Raw genomic sequence first — 15,056 nt, forward strand, 5'->3', positions numbered from 1 at the left:
TCGACTAGCTATACCTGTGTACATTTGATCCACCAAAGCCATTGTTATGAGTCTACACACACATGTACCTCAGAGGTTTTGGGCCTCTGAGCAGAAAATCTTCACTACAAACTTCTCAGGAAAAAAGCAGAACAAACATAATTCAAATTAGCAGCCATCTTGACAGTCTTAAATGATGGCCAAAAGCTTTTCTTTGATTTTGCAGCTTCATGCTGCTCATGCTGCCTCACAGTAAGATCAGTTCTGTCTCCATGCTTTTCAGGAGGACTGCATATTGCACTGTAAATTGAAAAGTGCAGTGCTATCGTACAAGTGCCAAAATAGATGAAGGGCTTTCTCTGTCTAGATGAACCTGCCTCATATGCCTTCTTCTCTGAGGAAGGCCTGCTCTGTGTCCCACCGTGACCACCTGAACTGCAACTGGCAGTCCCAAAGGACAGTGGTCTCCAAGGTATAAACTTCCTTACTATTGAAAAGCTGATTGGTCTTTGTGCCATTAAATATCAACTGAAGACACTGATAGGAAGTTACCTTATACTGATTAAGACCATATTACTGCCCAGGGTTCTTCGTGATTTCAGGCAGGAGTTTTTCCAGCCTTACTTAAGCACATGTATGTGGAAGTTAAATCTCATTTAAATCAATGGAATGTACCTTTGCATAGGATTGTGCAGTATGGCTAAAAACCTAAGCCTGCTTGCTATAGCACAAGACTCATCAAACTCAATGGAACTTACTTGAACATGCTTAGGGTTGCATTCAGAACAATGAAGAAAATGACCACTTGCCAGACTTTTCATGATGAGCAATAATAATAAAAGTTGCCATTGCTCTGTATTTTATGCTGAGATTATGTATTTGGGATGTAATGTGTGATTTTTATGTATGTCTTTTGTGAATTTTTGTATGTCTTTTGTAAGTTATGATTCTTTCTTTCTTCCTTTCCTTTCCTTTCCTTTCCTTTCCTTTCCTTTCCTTTCCTTTCTTTCTTTCTTTCTTTCTTTCTTTCTTTCTTTCTTTCTTTCTTTCTTTTTTTTTTGGCTTATCTTGCCAGCAAAGCCTCATATACTTCGATACATCATCACAATTATTCATTACATCATTGACAACAACAACTGTTAAAATTATTACTGATACTATAAACACATATTATTATGATACTGCAATATCTGGTGGAGCACCTCTCTCAGCATGAACTTATCAGCCATCACAATCAGAATCCAGGTTTTCCTCCAAGAGGAGCTTGGAAGGTACCACAAGGGAATGGGCTTTCTGGATGGCACTTCATCTGTGGAACTCCCTTGCCATTGAGGTCTGCTTGGTGCCATCATTGTCCCCATTCTGGCATCAATCAGCCATCTTTTGGTCCCAGGCATGTGATGGTCTATGGTAGGGCATTTATATCAATTGTTTTAATCAGGTTGACAATCTTAATGTAACTCTTTTTAGTTGTTTATCAATGGTTTTAAAATTGTATTTATTGAATATTTATATGCCACTTAATACACCACATGGGGAGAGCCAGCGTGGCATGGTGGTGGGACCGGTGCACTGGGGATATGGGAGATCTGGCTTATATTTGCCACTCAGCTATGAAGCACAATAGGTGACTTTTGAGCTTCATAGCTCAAGACAGTCAGTTGCTCTCAGTCTGACCTACTTCACAGGATTGTTGTTGTGAGGATAAAATAGAACATTGTAATCTACCTCAGGTTCCTCACAAGAGGAAAAAGGGTGGGATAGAAATGCAATGTAATAATAATAATAATAATGATGATGATAAGCATTTCCAAGTGATTCATGTTTGCATGGTAAATATTTGTATATTATGCTTTTATTATCTTATAGTTGTGATTGGTACTTGTTGTGAACCAACTAGACAGCTTTGTTTGTTAGACAATATAGAAATGCAAATGATTGCTTATTATGAACATTTTCCTATGGTCCTCACATTTCTTTCAAGGTGTCTGCCAAGTGGCAACCATATTTCACTTTTGCCAGAGAAATACCCATTAGTCTGCTTGTAGGAGAAAATGACAATAATGGCAAAGTATTTTTGCTGAATTTTATTTTTTTAAAGGATTGGCTAGCCTCTTGATGTTCTTTTCACCTTCCCTTTTTCCACTTTTATCAGTAACTTCCTTTTTATCAGCACCCTCATTTTAGAAGTTTCCTCTTTAGAACTGAAACGTGACTGAATTGGACTTCCTTGCCGATTCATTCATTTTAATGGGTCCGCTCTAAGTAACGCTAATTTTGGGCACAACCCATAACGTTTCACTTATGTTTGCAGACGAAAGGTTTGTCGACAATCAGTTGGAGTTTCTTTGCGTTCTGTTTCTTGCATTGCTTCGATCGGGCAGCACTTTCACCCCATTGTACAGACCAAGCACTTCATGTGCTCTCTTGCTACAAATGAGGACGTACTGTCCCTTTAAGACGATGCCGTGCCTTGGTGATACTGTCGCTTTAAAAGGCTGTATCCTTCTAGTCTCTGGCTCTTGAAGAGGGCTATGGCCATTGTTTCGCTCCTGGTCTTTCTCCCCTTCCTCCCAGTCTGATTAATTCAACCACCACTGCACTATTAAAATAATAATAATAATTTTAAAAGGACGTCAAGATGGCTGAGATGGGCAAAGGAGTCACTGCAGGGAAAATAGCCAGCAATATGCAGAAGAAACTCACCAGGGCTCAAGAGAAGGTAACGAATGAACAGAGGGGCGGAAAATGCAGGGAAAGGGGACGCGGGCAGTGCCTTTGAGCCCATTCACTCCCAATCATTCACGGGGGTTTTCGGGGCGATCACGGGGCTCTCCCTTGCAAAGCAACGCTGGTGTATAACGGGGGTGCGTGCGTGCGAGAGTGGCGCAATGCCATGCCATGGACTGTCCCGCCCGCCTCCCCCCGCTCGCACATTAGAAGTGTTGCTCCTACGGAGGATTCCGTATTTTCCCTGACACTGACAGCTCAAGCCACGTTGTCTGGCTCGTCCCTGCCGCACCCGGCCCCAGCATTTGGGAGCCTGCTCCGTGGTCTCGGGGATCGGGGAGGGCAAGCTAAGGGAGGCGAGGACTGGGCGAGGCAGGACTTGCAGCCCCCGATCGGGAAGTCAATCGCGCTGCGCGCACGCGGGGCTTCTTTCCCAGCCAGCTGCACGTAAGGCTACAGCCTAGGCAGGGCAACGGGACGAGAGCAGCGGGCCTTGTCGAGAGAGTAGAGCAGCAAAAGGGGAAATGGATTTGCTCGTCTTGGTTCTATCAGCGCTAGATGTCAGCGAGCAGCTGCAAGAGGCAGGGGCAGGGCGGTGAATGTTATGGATTATGGGCAGCTGCGTCTCTGCGTTACGATGCGTGCTTCCGAAGATCGATATTTCGGTCTTTTTAGATTTTTGCGTCTCTGTGTTTGGAGGAGGTGGTCTGTCCAACAGCCTTCACACCTTCGCTGCCTAAACCGAGTTGCTACGCTGCGCCTTCCAAACGGGCCAGGCATCCCAGTGAGAGGACGAGGGGGAGGGGGGCAGAGAGATACAGCGCGAAATCCGAGTCTTAGGTGCGTGTGGGCAGCGGCTATTTATAACCGCTAAGATCAATCGGAGAGAATTAGAGAGAAAAGAGAGCGAGCGAGAGCGCCCTCCGCTACCGGTTTTGGTCCGAAGCTCCAGTTTAGATGGCGCGGCCTTGGCATGGGATTATGACCGGATCGGCCAGGAGGGAGTTTGCGCTGTCCGGTTGCCCCCTGGCGGGTGTGCGCAGCATCGGATTTTTCGCCTTCATGATGGTTCTGTTTCACAGGGCGAAAAACGGGAATAAACAAATAACACCCCAGGGGGTCTAAAAGCGGTTATACAGCCGGGAAGGCGACAGCAGATGAGATGTGGGCGAGCTTTTCCTTTTCCTACCCCCATTAAGACACACGTGAGGCGTCCATCTCCTTTAAGGCTTTCCTCCTCCCCCTCCCCCCGCAGGTCCGGGCCCCGCTAAGACGCTTCATTTGCATATCCTTGCTCGATAATTTCACCTGTAAAGGGAACGGTGAATGGCCATCGAGTGTCCTTGGCTTTCGCTCCAGTGGTAGCGGGCACGCACAGAAATGAATGGGATTGACGTTAGTCTGGCTAACGTGATCATTTTAATGGGTTTACTATACGTAGTTCTAACATCAGACAACTACAAATGCCCGAGAGAGAAGGGAATCTCCGTCAGGGAGCTCTGTTCTAGCGCATGCGGGAGGAGTAAGCGACCTTTTTCCCGTGGCTGGCTGTTCTCTTGCAATCCATTCCTCCTGACACGCGCGCGTGCGCGTGCACGCACGCACACACGTTATTGCTGTCACTTTTCCCGATTGACAGGCGCGCAGAGGTCAGGCAATACTCAAGACAGGGCTTTTCTTAAAAGTAGCTTTCCGGTAGTGGTTCTGCGGGAGATTAGAGCTGCCCTCCTGCGGTTCCAGTCAAAAGGGGGGAAAGGAGAAGCGGAGAAAGTGGTGGCATCGGAGCCCTTTATAGGCGCTGTTAGGGCTCGAAAGTCGCCGCCGCTTCTCGCACGGGTCCTGTGAAGAACCGCAGATGTGCTGCATAACGCGGGGGGAGAGGCGCAGAAAGCATCGCAAGCAGTGCCACGCTCCTGAGTTTGAATCGGATTACGAGCTGCGTTTCGTGGAAAGGCAAATTCGCTCTGATCCACGGAAGGCAGGCGGTAACTTCAGTAGCAACCACCAAAACCATCCCTTTCCTCCCTTCTGTGCTTCACACATCAGGGGCTTTTTCAGCATATGTCCTTTTTCACTCACCACTGGAGCCCTGTCCCTAGGATTAGTTTATGGAAAGAGATGGCAACAGTGTTCGGGCAGGCTGGAGCCCCAGTCACCCTCTTGTTTGTTTGGTATTAAAGTGGATCTGCACCTGTTGAACTCGTGGGTTGCAACGGGAGACGAGGACTGGCATATCCCTTCCCTGCCAGCAGTTCTTCCCCAAGCTAACCTTCCTCACAAGTCGGTTGTTGTGAGGATAAAGGAAGTTGAGTGATACTATTTACATTGTCATGAGTTCAGTGGAAGAAGAGTGAGATTAACGTGTCATATATGAATGGAACTCTTGTGTATGGCTCTACATTTGTAAGTCCCGAAACCTACTGAAAATTATCCATTAATATTATGCATTCTGGGGATATGAACCATGATGTCTGAATGGCTGTACTGCAATTGACAGAGATAAATGCCATACTTATTAAAATGTGATCTCAGCTCTGCGCACTCCCTTCTAACACCCTGACCACTGGTTAACACTAGTTCTTTAGTGCATAGCACTGCAGCCTTAATTTGGCAAGATAGCTTGCTCTGACCTTGTAGCCCTAGGCTGCCAAGAAGAATCTGCCAGGTCGGCTTAATGCCAGGTCAGCCCACAATAAATCTTCCCTCATCCATGACTTGATTGTGGATGAGGGGGCCGACCTGGCTTGCATAACAGAGACCTTGGCACGAGGGGGGTGGGGATGTTGCCCTCTCTCAAATGTGCCCGCCTGGGTATCTGGTTCAGCACCGTCCACGCCTGGAGGGGAGGGGGGGTCGCTTTGGTTTACCGAGCCTCCATCTCCCTCACGGGACTTCCAGTCCCTTCGAGGCCAGGGCTGGAGTGCCTCTACTTGGTGTTGAGCTACCGAGACAGATTGGGGATTCTGTTGGTGTACTGTGCACCCTTCTGCCCAACAGTCTCCCTGCCTGAGCTGACAGAGATCGTCTCGGACCTGGTGTTGAGGACCCCCAGGATGTTGGCCCTGGGGGACTTCAATCTCCATGCCAAGACTGGTCTGACCAGGGTGGCTCAGGACTTCATGGCCTCCATGACGGCCATGGGGCTGTCCCAACATGTCACAGGCCTGACCCATGAACGTGGACATACTCTGGACCTGGTTTTCTCAACGGGGCAGGAAGAGGGTGGTCTGAGGGTGAGGAATTTATGTCTGACACCCCTGTCATGGTCAGCTCACTTCCTCGTGAGGTTTGTGCTCGAGAGCGGCCTCTCCCTCTGTAAGGGTGCGGACCCGATTGTGTGGGTCTGCCCCCAGAGCTGGATGGATCCGGACGGATTCCTGAAGGCCCTGGGGGAGTTTCCGGCTGACAAGACTGGTGCTCCTTTCGAGGCTCTGGTCGAACTATGGAACGGGGAGATGACTAGGGCTGTTGACACGATCGCTCCTAAGCGTCCTCTCCCGCCAGGCAGAGCCCACTCTTCCCCTTGGTATACATCTGAATTGCGGGTGATGAAGCAGGCCAGGAGACGGCTAGAGCATAGGTGGAGGAGATCACAGGATGAATCTGACTGAACACACTTAAGAGCCCATTATTGGGCCTATGCTGTGGTGGTGAGGGCGGCAAAAAAGAAATTCTTCTCCGTTTCCATTGCCTCCTCAAAATGCTGTCCAGTGGAGCTTTTTTGGGTGGTACAAGGGTTGGTCTGTCCTGGCCCTAAGAAACATCTGGTTCCACCCTCGAAGGCCCACTGTGATGACTTTGCCAAGCATTTCAGGGAGAAAATCGCTCAGATTTGTCACAAGCTAGACTCTACTAGTGATTCAGAGGCTTCTGGGGAGATACCAATGTCGCCGTCTGGTCCAAAATTAATGGATGAATTTCAGTTATTGCGGCCTGATGATGTGGACAAGGTGCTTGGATGAGTACGTCCCACCACTTGCCTATTGGACCCTTGCCCATCTTGGTTAATTAACAACACCAAGCACAGGATTGGGACCTGGATCTTGGAAGTGGTTAACGCTTCTCTGAGGGAGGGTCGGGTGCCTGCCCCTTTAAAGGAGGCGGTAGTCCGACCGGTCCTGAAGAAAGCGTCACTGGATCCAGAGATGGCCACTAACTATAGACCAGTGGCCAACATCCCGTTTCTGGGCAAGGTGTTGGAGCAGGTGGTGGCAGGACAACTCTAAGCACTCTTGGATGAAATTGATTATTTGGACCCATTTCAGTCCGGTTTCAGACCCGGGTACGGTACTGAATCTGCCTTGGTCGCCCTGTACGATGACCTGTGCAGGGAGAAGGACAGGGGGAGTGCGTCCCTGGTGGTTCTTCTGGACCTCTCAGCGGCTTTCGATACCATCGACCATGGTATCCTTCTGGATAGGCTAGCGGGAGTGGGGGTTGGAGGCACTGCTTTGCAGTGGTTCCGCTCCTATCTCAATGGCCAATTCCAGAAGGTGGTGCTGGGGGACTATGGCTCTGTACCATGGCAGCTATGCCATGGAGAACCACAGGGATCCATTTTGTCCCCTTTGCTGTTCAACGTCTACATGAAACCGCTGGAAGAGCTCATCAGAAGGTGTGGGCTGTGGAATCATCAGTATGCTGATGATACCCAGCTCTACTTCTCGTTCTCCACCAATCCAGGTGAGGCAGTGGCTGTGCTGAACTGGTGCCTGGCCGAGGTAATGGGCTGGATGAGGGCCAATAAACTGAAGCTCAGTCCAGACAAGATGGAGGTCCTGTTGGTTGGCGGATTGGGCTTCGGGGAAGGTGAATTGAACCTAGTCCTGAATGGGGTTGCACTCCCTCTTAGGGACAAGGTCCGCAGCTTGGGAGTGCTCCTCGACCCAGAGCTTTCATTGGAAGCTCAGGTGACAGTGGTGGCAAGGAGCGCTTTCTTTCAGCTTCAGCTGATCCATCAGCTGCACCCCTACCTGGAGAACGACTGCCTGGCGACAGTGACACACGCGTTGGTGACTTCCTGACTTGACTTCTGTAACGCGCTCTATGTGGGGCTGCCCTTGAAGACGGTCCGGATACTTCAATTGGTTCAAAATAGAGCTGCCAGGCTGCTGACGAGGACTGGGTGTTATGTTCACGTGACTCCAGTTTTCCATTAGCTTCACTGGCTTCCCACTGAAGTCCGGGCCCAAGTCAAGGTGTTGGTGATGACCTATAAAGCCCTTAACGGCTTGGGTCCTGGGTACCTGAAGGAGCGCTTACGTCCATATATGCCCGCCCGCCCCTTGAGATCAGCGGGAGAGGCCCTTCTCCAGGAACCCTCCGTGAAGGAAATTAGGAGGGTAGGTACCCGGAGGAGGGCTTTCTCTGTGGTGGCGCCCAATCTATGTAATGCGCTCCCCAGAGAGGTCCGCCTGGCGCCATCGTTATTTGTTTTTTGGCACCAGGCGAAGACCTTTTTTTTTCAAACGTTATTTTAATTGTTAATATTATTTATATTTTATTCTTTGGCCAGGGCGACTTAATTTATACTGTTAAATTATATTGTTTTATATTATGTTACTTATTTATGATTGTGAGCCGCCCCGAGGCTTTGGTGAATAGGGCGGCATAGAAGTTCCCTAAATAAATAAATAAATAAATAAATAAATAAAAAATAAGAATAATGGGTGGCCCTGTCCCCAGTGGTGAAACTGGCATCTGAAACCAAACTGCTTCCGCTTGCATTTATTAATTTAGTTTTACCTTCACAAGCTGCCAAACTTATCTCCGTGTTTGCACTGGCAGCCAGCTGTGGACAGTACTGATCCGCTAGTGTTTGGGCCCCTGACAATTGCCTCTTTATGCATCGTTTAGGTGAATGCAAAAGATGGCTGAAGGCTGCTGTGCTGCATGCACTTACTTGAGCTCAGATGAGCTCCTTAGGCAGAGTACAGCAATAACATTGCAGCCAACAATTGAACTACCATTAAAATAACTAAGTATGACAATACTAATATAGACCAGGCGAGAAGGACAACCCTTTCCTTATGTGCTGTCCACATTTAGGCACCGATCATCAGTGTAGCTTGTACCAAGTGGTTAACTGGCTGCTGAAGCAGAGGAAGTAGGGACATGCCTTGCCTGAGCAGATGAGCTGCTGTTGAAGTGCACCACGTACAAAGCCTCATAGTGCAGCCTCCCCCACTCTGCTGCTGCCCAGGTGTGCTGGCCTGCAAATCATTCCAAGCCAAAGTAGCTGCAAAGTGAGGGGAAACCAGATCTGCCTGTTTGCACTGGCAGCCAGCTGTGGACAGTACCGATCCGCTAGTGTCTGGGCTCCTGACAATTGCATCTTCGTGCATCCTTTAGGTGAATGCAAAAGATGGCCGAAGGCTGCTGTGCTGCATGCACTTACCTGGAACTAAGTCTAATATAACCCAGTGGGGCTGGCTTCTGGGCAGAAATGCACAGAGACAGCATGCAGGTTATTTTACGTACTTTAACTCATCACTTCCTTGCATCCCTCTCTGGAATAAAGCAAGCTGAAAAATGTGGATTTTCACTCTACACCCAGGCTACTCTCAGTGTATAGTTATATGAAAGTGGAGACTGTAGTCTTTGTTTTGGATTGATAGGTATTTGGGACTAATTAATTTAGAGCACTTCAGTCTGACCTCTACAGTGATTGTTTTCCCTTTTAAGAATAAAAAAAGCATATTTGAAACTCTTTCCCAAATTTAGTTTGTCTTTGGGGGTTCCCTTGCCAATTGTGATGTAGTGGTTAAGAGCATGGAACTGGGACTCAGGCGATCTGGGTTCTAGTCCCAGCTCAGCCATGGGGCCAACTGGATGACTTTGGGCCAGTCACAGACTCTCAGCCCAACCTACCTCACAGGGTTGTTGTTGTGGGGATAAGATGGAGGAGGAGAATGATGTAAGCTGCCTTGAGCCCTTTGTAGGAAAAAGGCAGGATATAAATTGAAAAATAAATAAAAATAAATAAAAAAAATCTGTTTGGTATGTGACCTTGCAAGCATACTCACAAACAACACTGAAGCTTGATTTACTTATTTTAAATTAATTGTATGCCACATTTTAGAACCATTTCAAGGTTTGGGTTAGGGCTAGCATAATGTTCCCTTTCTTAAGGGAGTTCCTGTATAGGATGATGAAGGAGCCTGCCCTGGCAGGTAGGAGGGCTCTGCAGGTCTGGCAAGGCACTAACAGGGCCTACTGAATTGTGTGAAAAAAGAGGCCAGATGGGTAGGAATTATCGCTTGCATCTTCTGGGCACACAGGATTTCATGGCTCGCTTCCATTCCTGGACTCTGCCCTGTAGCTTCTGGAATCAAGATTCTGCTTTTCAGAAGAGGATGATAGAGAGAGAATGTCTGCTTGCATCCTTGAAGGAATGGCCCTTTGCCTCCGCTGCTTGCCTTTTGACATCTGTGGGCGCAGGTTGCTGCAAGAGCTCTGGCAATCCTGCCTCCTCCCTTTGGAGGTTTCCTGCACACCTGTCCTCCACAAGAGGGCCTGGCCCAAGCTAGGCATTGGAGAAAAGGTTCTATTTCTGCCTCTCCTATTCCGAGATTCTTAGGTTAAGCTCAGTTTCTAAACGAGGCAGATCTATTTACAGCAGAACCTTTGCCTGTGTGGCAAGTTGCTACGCATGGCAAAGTGTCACCTTCCTCTTAGAAAAGTGAAGGCAGGACTGCAGTGCTCTGCTGCACTTCGGAGCAAATAGTCCTTGATTTGTTCAGGAGTTACTTGCTTTGGATCAAGTAAGAGAATTGCATTCTATTTTATTTGATCTGCCAGTTCTGCTGGATATGTAACTTCCTGGGAGAGTTGAATTGTTACCTCCATTTAAGCTTGGATCCTGTATTGTATGAATAAGAGCCTATATATGGTCTTGATTCAGGCAGGTGGCTGGCTGTGGACACCATCCTGCTGTGTCCCAGTGCTAGAGCTAAAGATGTTGTAGTGACAAAACACCACTTTTCCCCACTGCCCTAGCAAGCACTAGTTACATTATGTAAGCACCGGTTTATGTGAGTGCCATGGTGTTAGTGCTACTACCAGAGCACAATTAAAAGGTGCATTTCCTGCCTGATATTTGCCACCCTCCCCACAATTGTCTGGGCTTTAAAATGGTAGTGCAAACTGTTAACACTGCCGACACAATTCCCTTTGAGAAAGCCTTGGGCGAATGGTTCATTTCATGCTTAAGAGGATGTTCAGTTTAACAAACAAGGATAACTGCTTATTGTTAGAAGACAAGGCTCAGCTATCACTGCTGAAGTGGGGAATATGCATCATTCTCTGTTACTGCAACATACGGAAGCCAAAATGTCTTTAAATGGTAACCAGTTCAAGATCCACCTGTATGGAAGATACATCAATGTTGATTTCATCTAACTGCTCTCGGCCTCACTTGGCTGTGGTTAGTGTTAGATGGAAATTGGCAAAGGGAGCCATGCCTTTTCCTTCCCATTCTGATGACACAGAGCACATCGGAGAGGAGTATTTCTCTGCTTTGTTTAGTGAGATCGCATCCTCCATAAAAAAGAAAGAAAGAAAGTTACCACTTATTAGGGAGGAATGTGGTTCATTATAATCTGAATTAATCTGCCATAGGTAAATGATAATGGCTTGGGCCCAGGAGGGCTCTTTGCATCAGTAGGGTGTCTGATCCAGTTGACCAGTGGTAAAAATGGCCAGCTTTTACCATTTCCCATTTCCTCTATGGATGGAAGGAGTCCTTTTGTTCACAGAAGAATTCTGGGTCCAACTCCATTGATATTGAAGAATGTCTTGACAAAACTAGATTTGCAGTCGGTGTTGACTTGGCACATAGCAATAGTTCCTCAAAAGAAACTTGGCATGAGGGATTCCTACATGTGAAGTTGTCTTAGACTGACCATAAAGGCCTGTAGTTGATAAGAGCTGCTGAACCCTTTTCAGCCCAGAGGGCCAAATTCCCTTTTGGAGAGTTCACAGAGGCCACATTCCTCTGGTGGGCAGGGCCAAAAAGACCAGCATGTTTTAGCTTAACACTTTTACTTCCAGTCACCATATCTTAGGAAAAGGATTTCAAACATTCAGAATGGGCAAAATTCACAAAATGCAAAGCCGACTGTGGTTGGGAGAAAGGGGAATGAGGTTGGGTGCTCTGGGAAGCCCCAGAGGGCTGGACTGGACCCCAAGGTAAGCTGGGTTTGGTTGAAGTCCTGCATCTCTGATCTGCACTGACTTACAGTGGCTTAACAGTTTCAGAGAAGTGAGTTTGGTAGCTCTACCTGGAGATGCAAGCCTCTGAATCGGGAACCTTCTGCATGCAAAGCAGGTGCTCTGCCATGGATTGGTGGTCCTTCTGCCAGTGAGAGAATCCTTCATTCCTCAGTGAAAAAATAATGCAAATGCATTTCTCAGGAACACCTTACCCACCAGAACCCATAATGCCCTGCATGCCCTGTAGAGAATATAACTCTTTGTGTATGCAAGAAATACAGAATAAGAACACAATGGGTATGTTCAGTGATGCTTATGTCCTTGAGTTCTCTTATCCAGGCCCACTGGCCATGTTTGGAAACTCCTCACTGCCAGTTTTCATCAAGTTATCAAGAAATCCAGGAATATTTCTCTCTCTGAGACTATTCGGTGCTTCGCAGTGAAGTTCTAGACTATCTCTGAATGCTTTGCAATCCATTTCATAATGTTTTAATAAAATGGAGAGTTTCTGTTCAGGGTGAGTATTGATGACCTGATATAACCTTCTGTAATCCTGGAGCTTGGTTCATTTTAAGATATAATAGCTCAGCATGCTATTGTGAAATGCAGTACCTGCCCCTCATCCTCAGCGTGCAAAGTATAGTTATTATTTTTTAAAGCCTGTGTTCTGTTAATACTTGCCATGCAGGGTTGGCCTGAGCTATTTTGGTACCTGAAGCAGAATATCCCATAAATCTCTCTCCCTGGTAGTGAGATCAGAATTAAATAACAAATATTTTGTTATTCAAAATCAGCTGCCTTGCCCTAATGGGATGGATGCCCCTGTGCTGTGACATGTCACTGTAGCTTCTATTGTGTTGCTGTTTACCAAAGCTATTTGTTAGTGCAACATTGTTGGAAATGAAACTGAGCTTTGTGAATGGTGGCATTCCCAGTGAATTTTTATCAGCTGCGGGATATGGAACTCCTTGTAACTCAGGTGTTGTGGAGGCAGCCTATTGCATTTATGTTGGAAGAGCCTTAGGGGCACAGATTAGAGTCACCCCCCTTGAAGTCGAGGGGCTCCTTAGGGCACTGGACATTACCAAGGCGCCAGGCCCTGATGGGTTACACCCGAGAGTACTTTGAGAGTTGGCAGGGGTTCTCTCACGCTCGCTGGCCTTCGTTTTTGAGGCCTCGTGGAGAACGGGTGAAGTTCCAGAGGACTGGAGGGTGGCATCAGTGGTCCCAGTTTTCAAAAAGGGTAGTAGAAGGGACATGGGGAATTACAGACCTGTTAGCCTTATGTCCATTGTAGGAAAAACAATGGAAAGGCTCATAATAGAGAGAGATCTAGTGATGCTAGATAGGGAAGGGAGGCTGACAGCCACACAACACGGCTTCCGCAAAAACAGGTCCTGCCAGACAAACCTTGTGGAATTCTATGACAAGGTTTTGCGATGGCTAGATGGAGGGGATGCAGTGGATGTGGTATACCTGGATTTCAGCAAGGCCTTTGACAAAGTGCCCCATGATATCCTGGTGGAGAAACAGGAGTTTTGGGATACACCAAAGCACTGTCCGGTGGATTAGGGCATGGTTGACTGACTGAAAGCAGAAGGTAACCATTAGTGGGGAATCATCGGGATGGCAGCCAGTGACAAGCGGGATCCCCCAGGGCTCTGTTCTGGGGCCGATCCTGTTTAATCTTTTCTTTAATGACATGGAAGAAGGGGTGAACAGTCTGCTGATCAAATTCGCAGAGGACACTAAAACTGGAGCAGTGGCCACATCTGAGGAGCAGGTACTCCAGATCCAAAAGGATCTGGACAGACTATGGAAGTGGGCAGGAGGCAACAGGATGGCGTTCAATGTGGATAAGTGCAACATCTTGCACTTGGGGCATAGGAATAGCTGTCATAAGTATAGGTGAGGGGACAAGTGGCTGGAGAGCAGCACTTGTGAAAGGGACCTCGGGGTGCTGGTTGACTGCAGGCTAAACATGAGTCAGCAGTGTGATTCGGTGGTCAAGAGGGCGAACACCACCCTTGGTTGCATAGCCAGAAGTGTGGCTTCTAGATCAAGAGAGGGATTACTACCACTCTATACGACTCTGGTGCGCCCACAACTGGAGTATTGTACTCAGTGTTGGGCCCCTCATTACAGAAAGGATATAGCCAGGTTAGAGTCAGTGCAGTGTAGGGCCACCAGGTTGGTGGCTGGTTTGCAGGGGATGGGGTATGAGGCGAGACTGAGGGAACTGGGTCTTTTCAGCCTGGAGAAGAGGAGACTCAGAGGGGATATGTTGGCGACATACAGGTATATGAGGGGATGTCACATGGAGATGGGAAGAGACCTGTTCTCCCCTGCAGAGGAAGGCAGGACGTGCTCCAATGGAGCAAAGCTCAGGGAACCCAGGTTCCATTTGGATGCCAGGAAGCACTTCCTGACAGGATCCCAAGGGTGTGGAATGGGCTTCCACGGGAGGTGGTTGAGGTCCCATCGGTGAGGGTGTTCAAAGATAGGCTGGACGTGCACATGGGGGGCATGTTGTGAGCAGAGCCGGCTGGTGACAGAGGTCAGACTAGATGGCCTGGGAGACCCCTTTTGACTCGCTCTGTTTCTATGTTTCTATCCATTGGGTCTAGCCAGAGGGGAACAGAATAAGCATTGTGGATTGTCAGGCAAATAGAACCAAGTCACTTGGGTATCCTGGAAGTGTTGCAAGCAAGTGTAAGGGAGGAGGCTACTATGAGAAGTATGCAAAGAATAATGGAAATAATCTACCCAAAACTGAGCATTTTAAGACCCATTCGTGTTTGTAGCCAAGTGAAATATGCACATTATTCTCCATGGAAATCAATGGGACTTAAGAGAGCTTAACCTTTGGCTGGATTGTGTTTACTTTTGTTGGCCTTGATGTTTTTTCCAGATTTACAAAACTGGAAGAAATAACAGGTTAGGCATTATTATGTGTTTTTGATTTCCAGCTATGCTTGTTTATGCTAGACTGTGTGGGCAATACCTGCTTTGAAAAACAGTATTTTGGAAGCAGCGACTTTTCCTTTACACGTCTGAAATAAAGCTGCACACTAAGTAAGATAACATACATGCATGTTGAGGTAGAAATAGGCCCTACAGCTCCTGGCATTCCC

At 47.6% G+C, this 15,056-nt stretch overlaps 1 protein-coding gene across 8 annotated transcripts in view; it reads left to right on the plus strand.

Moving 5' to 3' along the window:
• The first annotated feature begins 2,481 nt into the window (after window positions 1-2,481).
• The window catches only part of BIN1 (bridging integrator 1), a 129,625-nt gene continuing 117,050 nt past the window's right edge, over window positions 2,482-15,056 (plus strand). For 7 of the 8 annotated variants that reach the window (XM_044437929.1, XM_044437923.1, XM_044437921.1 and 4 more), the window contains exon 1: window positions 2,482-2,701. In XM_044437929.1, coding sequence (XP_044293864.1) covers window positions 2,621-2,701 — 81 coding nt within the window. In that variant the 5' untranslated portion in view covers window positions 2,482-2,620. The remainder of the gene's footprint in view (window positions 2,702-15,056) is intronic. The other variant, XM_044437927.1, reaches the window with a different exon arrangement.

This window comes from Varanus komodoensis, unplaced genomic scaffold, assembly GCF_004798865.1.
Source record: "Varanus komodoensis strain SLA01 unplaced genomic scaffold, ASM479886v1 scaffold32, whole genome shotgun sequence".
NCBI classification, from domain to species: Eukaryota; Metazoa; Chordata; class Lepidosauria; order Squamata; family Varanidae; genus Varanus; species Varanus komodoensis.